Source organism: Gavialis gangeticus, unplaced genomic scaffold (genome assembly GCF_001723915.1).
Source record: "Gavialis gangeticus isolate Ggan-Ray unplaced genomic scaffold, GavGan_comp1, whole genome shotgun sequence".
Lineage (NCBI taxonomy): Eukaryota > Metazoa > Chordata > Crocodylia > Gavialidae > Gavialis > Gavialis gangeticus.
The window spans coordinates 29,870,019-29,881,503 of NW_017729006.1; the positions used below are offsets into that span (position 1 = coordinate 29,870,019).

The 11,485-nt window shown below is 39.4% G+C and overlaps 1 protein-coding gene across 1 annotated transcript in view; it reads left to right on the forward strand.

Moving 5' to 3' along the window:
• EPDR1 (ependymin related 1) overlaps positions 1-10,954 on the forward strand; it is a 57,776-nt gene extending 46,822 nt beyond the window's left edge. The window contains exons 2-3 of the mRNA XM_019509066.1: positions 3,622-3,830; positions 8,390-10,954. Coding sequence (XP_019364611.1) covers positions 3,622-3,830; positions 8,390-8,580 — 400 coding nt within the window. The 3' untranslated portion in view covers positions 8,581-10,954. The remainder of the gene's footprint in view (positions 1-3,621; positions 3,831-8,389) is intronic.
• Positions 10,955-11,485: the final 531 nt, after the last annotated feature.

The following is an 11,485-nucleotide window of genomic DNA, read 5'->3' on the forward strand; positions in this document are numbered from 1 at the left end:
GGTGCAGGTTCCCAGAAACCCCTGCACCTATCTCCTTGAAAGATGGCAGACGTTATGGCCTCAGCAGGGGCTACCATGCCTGCTGTGTTCACCCTGCTCTGCCTTAACACACACACGATGAGTTTTGCTTGTCAACAACTTGAGGTGCAGTTTCCCAGAAACCCCTGCACCTATCTCCTTAAAACTTGGCACACATTGTGGCCTCAGCAGGAGCTACCATTGGTGACGTTTTCATTCAAATCAGGAAAGAAATGGAAAAGTTCTAGGCATTTTTGTGATTCCCCATTATAGCCTTTGGGGGGAAACGTTGAAACACATCAAAACAGCGAAACATTTTTGACAAAATGGAACAGTGCTTCAAAACAGTGAAACAAAATGCTGTTCCTTTGAAATGGCAAAATGGAACTCAAAACGAAACAGTGCTGTTTCTCACAGCCCTAATATACAGCCAAGACTTGACCTTTCTGGTCATCTGACTGTTGTCTTTGAAAATGAGCCCCGGGGTTTCTGTTCAGCCTAACAGGCTGTTTGGATTCCCCTGCCCAGCTGTCCTCTCTGGTTACCTAGTAGTTCTAGGTCTCAAGTCCTAGGTCCCTGCTGTTGTAAGCTTTCTCCTGGCTGCTTATCAAAAATGCAGCAGGACCCAATTCAGCTATCTCCTACTGAATGCTTTAGCCTGCTCCTTCCTTCCCTTAAAGTAACAGGAGCCCCTGGTTCCCTGTTACAACTATGGTACCATCTTTAATCACATCATCACATATTGTTTTTCTCCAGAAGCCATGTCTCATGGCACAGGTAGGATAGTGTTCTAGGAAGGAACTAGGGCAGACGGTAAAAGAGGCCACTGTCTGTAGGACATCTGCATCATTTGTTGTACAAGCTGGAAGGTGTCTAGTAAATGAAGCAGGAAATTGCAGGAAGAGAAAGGACCATCTCATGGTTAAGGCAGGTGAATTCCACCATGGGTAATTAGATTTTGTTCCTTACTGTGCTACAGAGATTCTGAGTGAAGTTAACCTTAAGCCAGACTTAAACTAAAGTGTTCACCAGTGGCCACTAATTGTACACTCATCATTTCCTAGGTATTCTAGAATGTGAGACATTTGAAACAGAATTCTAGAATGCAATGTTCTTATGAGTGTAAATGAGGTCACTTGGATTAATAGTTTGAACACACAAACAAACCATGTGCTATAAATCAGATAAGGCTCTGGAAATTATGAGGCCTTACAAGACTACACTTAGGCACCCCAAATTAGTGGACAGCTATGGCAGTTTTGATTATGATTTTTCTTTGGCTCAGGTCATCATAAATAAAATGAAATTAATACTACCTCTTCAGTTCATTTAGTCTATAAATGAATGCCAGAGAAATACCCATGAAGAAATTAATAATTAATAACTATTTGGTGTAATGTTTGAAAGGTCTATAATAAGTAAGCCTTGGCACAACATGAATATGAAGGGGTATGTATGGGTGTGTGATACAGATACATATTTAACAACTCACTCTGCTGCCCCTACCTTCCAACTCCCACAAGTACTCTCAACCTGTACCCATATTTCATTCCCCTGCGTTCCAGTGTTCTCACTTCCTCCTTTTTGTCCTTGCTGCCTCAGTGCCAACAGGGAAGAATCTGTTTTCTCAGTTTCTGGTTTGGGAGTCACTGTGGCCCCAAGCAGCCAGGAGAAATTGCAGGTAAAATTCTGCTGAACTCCTACGTGCCTCCTTTGTCTTTGGGCTGGTGAATGCAGTCTTGTCAGCACAATCTGATGAGTGAGGCTCAGTCATCTTCAGTAAAGACAGAACAGAAAGGTGCAGAAAGAAGTGACAATTTTTGCCTGATCTGGCCACAAAAAGTGGTTTATAGCTATGATCAAACCCAAGTGCTCAGCTGCAAGCTGTTTAAAAAATGGCCATTTGAGTGAAAATCCGAGCTCTCATTACATGGGAGTTTCAAAACATACCATCTTCTATAACTTGTGTCTGCAATGCCAAAAAAACAAAACTGGGGCAAGGGATACATGACAGTACACACTGTTATTAGTATAGTTAATAATCATAAACATTGCTTTGAAAAATGGCAGCTGGAGGAGAGTGGGGGCTAGGTGGGAAGCAGGGGCTGCCCTGGGGCTCCACATATTTGGGCCGTGGTGAATGGACAGGGGCGCAACCCAGCCCAGCCCAGCCCACACAGCTCTGCAGAGATAGGCTGCAGCCGCCCTGCCCATGAGGAGATGATGCCTGGCTGCTGGGCTCAGGGGGCTCCCAGCTCTGGGCTTGGCCTCCTTGTGTGCTAAGCACAGTATAAGTGAGGCAGAGCTGCCCCTGGTGTGGGGGCCTGGTCATGGGAGCCCCCTGGCTCCTGATAACAGCCACCACAGGTGGTGCTTGGGGCCGAGCCAGCTGGGAGCCTGCAGCACAGTGGCCCTGCCCTGGCCCTGGCCCTGGCCCATGGAGGGGAGCTGTGGGTGGGCAAGGCCAGGGCCTAGGGCCAGCCCACAGCACCTCCCCATATGCCTGTTTCTCCCTGCATTGCCCAGACCTACACCCATCACCTGTGCCCCAGTGCTGCCCCACCCGGGTGCAATGGAGCATCTGTCTGCTCAAACCCCCATCAGACTCACCCACTAGGAGCTTCTAGCACAGTGGCCCAGTGCAGCACCTGCCCAGGCCTCAGCCTCGCCCACCTGCAGCTCCTCTCCAGGGACCAGGCCAGGCTGGGGGGTGCAGCCGATGGACAGGGGGTGGGGCTAGCAGAAGGCAGACTGCGACCTTACTGTGTTCTCCTAACTCTGCTCCCAGTGCCTGCCCTGGTGCTGGGACCTGTGGCTGCTCCAGAAAGCCTGGAACAGCAACTTAAAAAACCTTTTTTTAAAACAATTTCCTTGCAGGCCTCCTGGCATGCTAGGGAAGATGTCTCCATGTGCCACTAATTGGCACTCATGCTGGGGGTTACCTTTTCCTGCCCTAGAATAAGTTCCCTCTGCTCCCTTTCCCCTTCTCATTCTGATGACAGGGACAGGCTGGGAGGAAGCAGGGGCCATTGCTAGGGGAAGCCAGCTGCAGGCTTCCAGCCAGCAGCTAGATTCCCCTCCCTCCTGGAACCAACACTGAACTTCTGTTTGGTTTGGGGGATCATTGTAACTTGGAACACTTCCTGCAAAGCATTCTCAGTTGCAGCAGGGAGCTGCACTTCTGTCTGCACCCCATGAGAATTAAGTTGTCAAAAGTCTCTCCTGAGCATGTGTAAACTGCAGTTTTTCAAAGACTTTAATTTGGCGAGAATTGGGAAAGTTTTCACAGAAAAGGGCAAAAGCCACATCCCTGACAGAGACCTCTTGTCTTTCAAATCTTAAGTTCTTCCTGCAGGTTCTCAACCAAGTGGTTTTAAAACTGATTTTAACATTGATCTAACAATCTGTTGTTTCCCTACGCTTGTGTCCAAGAAGGGTTGAAAATCAGTGAGGCAGATACCCAGCATAGAAAGTTTTAGCTCATGAAACTTCGACTAAATGATAAGCAACTGAAAACAGGGTCTGTGCGTTGTATCAGACCTATGAGCTCCATCTGTAGAAAGATTATGAATATTAACTGTTTTCTTTTTTTAAATGTTTCAGATTCTTTGAATACATATTCCTCTATAAAGACGCAGTGCTGTTTCAGATTGAACAAGTTACAAAGCTGTGCTCAAAAATTGCTCTGACTGAGCCATGGGATCCTTATGATATTCCTGCCAATTCAACTTATGAAGATCAGTACTACATTGGAGGACCAGGAGATGAAATTATGGTACAGGAATGGTCTGATAGAAAGCCAGCCAGGAAACGTAAGTGTTTCCTTTTGTTTCAGCAATAAAAAAGTGCATTTCTTTTACTCAGAAACATACACAATTTTTGCCCTTACACCTAGCATTGACTTTCATATTACCACAACATTCATGCAAAGGAAGAATAAATATCTAGCATGGCTGGTATATCATGTTACTAGTGCTATATTTTATTAAGCAAATGTCTTGGATCTAAGGAGGATTAAATATATTCAGTTGAGTCATTTTCATCCTACCATATTTCAGTACAGTCTTTGGGATGAACCCAGAATTATTCATGAGAGAGTTCAATAATATAAGTAGAGGTACACTAAGTAGAATGTTACAAAGTCAAACAAACTTCAGTGTAGCATGCATGTATACTCATCTTGAATTTTATCATAAGTTCAGTATGTTATTTTTCAGCACCATACACTCTCACCATGCACTGAATTTTCATTAGCCAGGAAACTGATAGTTTCCCTCTCCTTTCAATCTTAGTACTGCACTTGGCAGTTGCATGCCTGGCTCACAAAAGGAAAGAGGTGGAAGTTTCAAAAGGCACAGGATGTTAGGTTTTGGATGCAGAAACAGTCGGTAGGACACTGGCTTCCATCTCGTCTATGGTTTAGACATGATCTGGACAGCTATAAAAATAGTCCTGAAAGCCTTTGAATTTAAAATTAAATGTTTGGTATTATGCAGTTAACACAACACTCGTGATCATGACCAGCAGATAAATGGATCCACTTGCACTGAAGTATTTAGCCAAGAGGAATTTTTTTTATGTCTGAAATAAAAAATGAGAAATACAACCAACGAAAAGATTGTTACAACTGTAACTAGACTGGATCTTCCAAAATTATACAGGAGATGCATAATCAACAATGCCGAGAAAATTGTTATTAAGATCCAGTGTTTTTGGATCATTCAAAGTATTTAATATCCAGATGGTATCAATTTTCTATTCTTGAAAATATTTGAATATGTTCTGACATACTTTGTATATTCAGGGTATTTGCATAAGTTTTGTATGGCAAGTTTTAAAGATTGTAGTGTTTTGTTCTTACTTCTGTATCCATCCCTCAGAATTAATTTGGCTTGGAATCGGCAAACTGCAGGTATATTAAAGTTATGCTGTTTTAAGTCGATACCCAAAAGTACATGACTAACATTTTATTTTTCATTCAGTTATTTAAGAGTCTGATTGTACTAGCAAGAGCAGGTTTCAGGAGGAACCTATAGATCATTTTGAAATGTCTGATTCTTTTTCTTTTTTTTTTTGGCATTTTGGGTTTTGGGGAAGGATGTTGAACCACTGATGACATTATCAGTCTTTTTTGAGGTGGCCTATATGCATTTTATGTCATAACTAGACCTATTTTCGTAATGTGGTTACTGCACAGCACTTGACACAATTTATAAGGGCAGAAAATAAGTATGTTTGGCTGTTGTTTGAATAAGAGAAAGTTCATGCCATAAAAGGGTTAGGAAAAAAAAGATCACTTACAAGGGTTTGTAAAATGAGGAGATCCCTGCCTTCAGCATTTTTTATCTTTTTAAACCTATGGGGGCTGTATTCTATTTTTGTAATAAGGAATGATCAAATGCATAATGCTAGGATCTGAATATATCGTAACGGATATGGGTGGCTGGCTAGTGGTTATGTTCAGGTGTCTTCCTTTCCAGCTCTTGGAAATTAAGATGTAATGTATACTAAATAGCGTCTTGTCGAGCAGGAAGACAAAAGGGAATCAAAGTTCTGAAATGTCCGCAGAAAATATGACTGGCTTGTTTAAACTCAAGGTTAAGACAGAGCCTGCAAATGGATTCAGTCACAGAGAGTAACATACACATCTGACTACAAGGACTATAACTCAGCTAAAATGCCAAGACAGAGTCATCAGGATTAAAATTCTCTTAATTCTCAATTTTAGTCATACCTGTGAATTCAGATTTTTACAAACTATTTGATACAGACAATAATCAATGTTTTATACAATCTTCAAAACTCCAAAAGTGTTTTGCAGGGGAGACATTTTTCAATTACTACTTTACAGAAAAGATGTCTATTCACTTTGTTTAGTTATGGCACTTTTGCCTTTCAAAAGCACCTTTCATATCAACTGTAACCCATATCCTCTGTACAAGTAGGTTGCTTTTTAGAGTCCCACCTCTAATTTGGTGAGTTTTCACATGATATGAACAGACAAATTACCTTTGTTTAGAAGGCAATGGGGCTTAAAATAAGGCTGTAACTGTGGTTTAATGTTTACTTACTATGGAGTAAGAGTGGGCACACAGACAGTTGCCACATATCAGCGACTTTGTAGTTAGCTTCTGCCTCTTTTTATCTTACTGCAATTTATTTGTTTGTCCATAAAATTATTAATATCATTAGGACTATTGACAAATGTTAAGTTAGGCTTGTGAAAAAAGCACCTTGTGGAACTGGAACAGCCTTAAAAACGGAGGGGTAGGGGGAGAAAAAGAGGCAGGCAAGAGATGAAAGATTCTCTGAGGTGAGATGTGCAACAGTAGGTCAGTGAAACCTACTCTAGATGGCAGAATATATATACAGAAATACTGGCGTCAACTGACAACAGTAGGTGAATGGACCTCCAGTGGTTAGAGGACCTGAGAGAAATAAAAGAAGTCCTTGAGTTAACTTGGAGTAAAACCATAACTTTAAAAAACAAACCAAGAGATAGCATTTTCCACCTCAAGAGACAAATCAGTGGTGGAGATTTATATCATACCATGGAGCAAAGGTGGAAGTAGGATCCTTTTGAACAGGATCTTGAACCGGACAGTGCCCCAGTGAAGATGCCAGGCTGATGGGAGCTGCAGTAATGAAGGTGTAGGTGAAGATTTCCATAAGGGTGCAGGCAAAGTGAAGGCTCTTGTGGACAATGCTGTAAAGGCAGATGATGATAGGCAGATTTGCAAACAGAAGGGTGGTGGAAGAGGTAAAATTTAGGGATTAGGATAATGCTGAATATTTACACAGAGCAAGAAGCATACAGGAGGAATTAGTTAAGAAGAGAGAGAGAGGAGTTGAAGTTTGTGTTTTGGAAAGTTCTTTATATTTCCAAGACAAACACGTCTGTGTTTGAGATAGTTAGCTGGAAGAAGATGAGAAGAAGGCCATGTTTGTTTGAATTAAAGATGTGGTAAGATATGGACAGCTGAATATCATCAGTATAAAAGTCATAGTTTGGAGTTAAGATGGTTGGAAAACAGGAAGGTAGAAGATATTGGGTACAGAAGAGTTCTGGTTTGAGGGAGACATTTTCACCAATGGTTTGACAGACAAAAGGAGAAACATTGACAGGAAAGGTCAAAAACTACAGTAAGTTCCCAGAGCATGGTAACAGACAAAAGCCTTTAGTCTTAGAAAAGGGGAGTATGTCTGAGATTGCATTAACTACAGGCTTATGACAATGATTTCCAAATTACAGGCAGAGTAAAGTACAGTCATACCTCGTAACCTGCTAGGGTTCAGGTCCAGATGGGTGGCAAAATGCATAACTTTTACCCAGACTATGTTTTCTTTTTTCATGCAGAAAACTCAGCATATTGTGTTATTTATTCCAGTAGTATAAATAATTCTGTTGGACACTTAAATTTCATGGGGATTTTTTCCATGACAAATATTTTTTTTTTAAATAAACCTGAGGATGCCAAATGTGTTTGGAATATAGGTAAAATTTTGGGGCCAAAATCAGGGATGGCAGTCAAAAACACATGTATGTGGAAGATATGGAAGTGTTACTTAGAAAAGCACAAGAAATCTACTTATCTGATTACTAGTATGAAAAATGGACAGTAAACTTACAGGACTTCATTTATTAGAATAAAGGAAGTAAAATGGGGAAAATTAAAATGTTTCAAAAGACAGGACAGTCAGAGATTTGGGGAAGGGATTGTGAGTATCAGAGTCAGGTAAATAGAAGAAGCAAAGAAAATACTGACATCACATGGAAACAAGGGTCAGGAAGGAAAAGGGGTCAGTGAAAATAGTTTTTTGCTTAAAGCTTGTTATGAGAATGGCACAGAGACAGGAGAGATGAGCAGAGGAAGGTAAGTTAGTGAGAGAGAGTAAAAACAAATAAGGAGGAAATAGTAGCCAGGAATTATGCCAATATTAGACTGAAAGATGGCAATCTGAATAAAATATCCTTATAATCAGAGATTAAATGGCTGTCAGCTGAACCTAAAGCAAAACTGACCTGTGCTGTTAGAACAGTAGAAATTGGGCTGTTCAGAAGTTGCTTACAATGTGTGTTCTGTACACAGCTTTTACAAGCTGCTCCACCAATTCCATGTATGTGTATTTGAATATTTTATCATGAAAAAGCAGGAAAAACACTCATCTTCCACTTCTCCATTAAGGTTGAGATTTTTACAGATTAAGGCCCTCTGCTGCTTTGGGCTCTTTTGAAAGTCCAAGCCTACAAGATGTTATGTAGTTGAGGAAAATCTATGAACATTCACTTAAAACTTTAACAACATCAAAAATAACAATAACTCATTTGTGTTTGTTCTATAAAATAGATAAACTTTGTGCTTCATTTCAGTTGAATCCTGGGTTGGAGTTTACACAATTAAGGACTGTTACCCAGTACAGGAAACCTATACCAGGAACTACAGCGTGACAACTTCCACCCGTTTTTTTGATCTACAGCTGGGTATTAGTGACCCCTCTGTGTTTACCCCACCCAGCACCTGCCAAGAAGCACAGCCAAGACGGATGAAAGATGAATGCTGATTATGGATGTTGGCTGCCACAGCAAACAAATAATAATGAAGGGGATGACAATTAATAATCAACTGTTGACATCTAACTTGATTTTCAAGCTGATTGTTGCTCTTTTGGGAATCATAACATTTTTGTTTGCAAGGGAACATACCATTTAATTGAGTAATATGTATAACAGAAAAGATGTCTTGATTTCAGTTGTTCCCTATGTTAGACTCTCTTCGGCGATGTACTTGCTGTTGTAGAGTTTCCACTAAAGTTATGTTTCTAGATACTGTTTATTTTAATTGTGACTAATTTTTAAAATATTTTATTATTTAATTTTCCAGGATGACAACACAAAAGTATGTTGTGCTCTTAACATGAAAAAGGAAAAGCAGAACATTGTTACTTATGAAGAGACTGGTATGCAGTGAGGTTAGCAAAAAGTATTGTGTGCTGAACAGTAAACACAAGATGGCACTTAAGCAGAGTGTGTCAGAGAGATTAAATATGATCTCTTGGCTTCTGGGTTTCATTTTTTGAGGGTTTTCTTCCTTTTTATTCTTCAGAAAGGTAATAGTCAAGTCTTTGGTTTGTTTAATGTTTTCCTAAGAAACCAGAGTAACTGTTCATATAGCACTAATATAAAATTTGTAGAGAGTAAAATACAAAATTAAACCAAAGTTTTCTTGTATTTCCTAGTCCCAGAGAATCTAATTAGACAACTTTTTGGTTCTTTACATTGCTAATACATGGTTTGTCAAGGCATTATTGCTTTTAACCTATGCAAAGAGATTAATATATAGCACACTCTAAATTGCTTTCATAATCCGTAACTCCTATTTTCAGACGTCTTGCCTTTTCAAGGAGTATGAAAGGCTTTATAATTTCAGGTAGAAGTAAAAGCACCTGTTCCTGTCACCTGACTAGGCAAAATTAGATTTATATATGTACAGCGCCTCACATTTCATTCAAGCGAAAGACCTGTGCGTGTGACAGATTGGCAGGGGGAGGAAGAGGTTTTTGAAATGCCTTCTGCATGGTATGATTACAGTGTGCTAGTATCTAAGCATAATGACAATCTTGCTTCTGTTTGCACCTACCCCTTTGATCACTGAGCATGTTTGGGGTTAGATCAGCTTTCCAAGGCATTATCCTCTACAGCTTTTTGCTGGTGGGAGGAAAGAGACCCTAGTTTAACTTTAAATAAATAAATAAATACATAAATAACATCCAAGAAGCCCCAAGAATTGCACTTTTATAGCCATAAAAAAGCAAAAGAAGATCTGCACAGGACATTTCAAATGATATCAGTTTAATGGCCCCACTCTTTATGCTTTTACATTTGTTATAAATACATCTATATTCCACAAGTTTAAGATTTTATTTTTAATGAATAATATATTTATAGATATATTTTTATTTCCTTGCTAGCATTGGGTTTTACCTTACTCTGCAAGTTGTCCTGCAATGTAAGGGTTAGTTGCATTTAGTGTGAGTTGGGATGTCAAGTTATGGAGCTGGAGTTAGGTGTTTAATACTTTCATATGAGGTATCCTTTCCTAGGACAATTTTCTTAAAGACAAGAATAATCTTGTGGACAGTGAGAGAGGGACTCTCGTTAATACAATGTATAATTTCTTAACCAGATGCACCATACCTAACAAATACCCAAATCATAGAGTCATAGTGTAAATTATTTTAGGAAGAGAGTGATACTAGGTACTTGATTAGTTTCTCAAACCTTAGTAGATTTTATCACTTAGAGGGGTAGCCCAATAGATGTGGTCTGAAACACTGCTTAGTGTACTGAGAGAAATATTACTTAGTGTAATGCCTATTGCACATACCCATGTGAAAAAGCTAAAATATAATGTTAATTATAAAAGTTTCCCAAATATAACATTTTCATTAGAAAAAGGATTGGTTTAGCTATGAATTTAGTATGCATTCAGTCTGTGTGATCCTTCTGTATTTTTGTGACAACCTAAATATGAACTGTTTACTGTTTTTATTAGGGCAATGATTAACCTGCATTTCTTAACATATGTTTCTTTGAAATCTGGGGAATGTAACAAACCTGGCTAGCAAACATGGAGCTGTGATACCGTATCATTTAGGATGATTTTGTTGTGGTATAACAAATAGCTGTGTGATCTGCGAATATGCATTATTTTCTGTTGACTTTTATATGATCTTTAACAATGATGCTGGTGTTCCTTGAAATATGCATTTGCAGAACTCTACAACAAAAAATGCTTTTAAAAATATGCTGCAGTGATATCCAGGGTAATTTTAGACGGCAGGATGGGTACCCTTTAAAACAATGCCATTGTCTTTGTATTTCCGAGTGCTTCTCTATAAAGTCAATAAAAAGAATTGTCAGAGAAAAAAAACAAAGAAAAAAACTGTGGGTTATTTTCTCTGTTTTAAATTAGCCACTTACTGACCACAAGAATTTGCCTAGTTGATTAACATTTACTGTAGCAGAGGCATTTGGGCTGGGCTTTCTTTGACACTACAGCCTCTTTAAATCGCTGTAGAAGTGTTAGGTGCTTAAGTGATGGAGAGGAAACTTAATGTAAATGATAATCTACTACTTTGTTCATAACAGCTTCCTTGGGTAGAAGAAAACAATTGCAGCCCTTGCAGACACATCATAGAATATTCACAAATAGTGGCAGAACCTCTTGAGTTGGACAAAGCTTTTTTGTGAGATTTCCAGTACTTCCTGGTTTCAACTGGGCCAGAAATAGTGCAAACAGAGACTTTCTTGCCATATTTTTTGTATTTCTTCTTCAAGGTTTAGCTAAAAGCAGGATGTGTAGAAACACAACATTGTTTTATTTAGAGTTAGCCAAACATTCCTGAACCTAAAAACTGAACAAAGTTTTAGTTTGAGTTTGGGGTGGAGATTTTAACATTTGGTTAG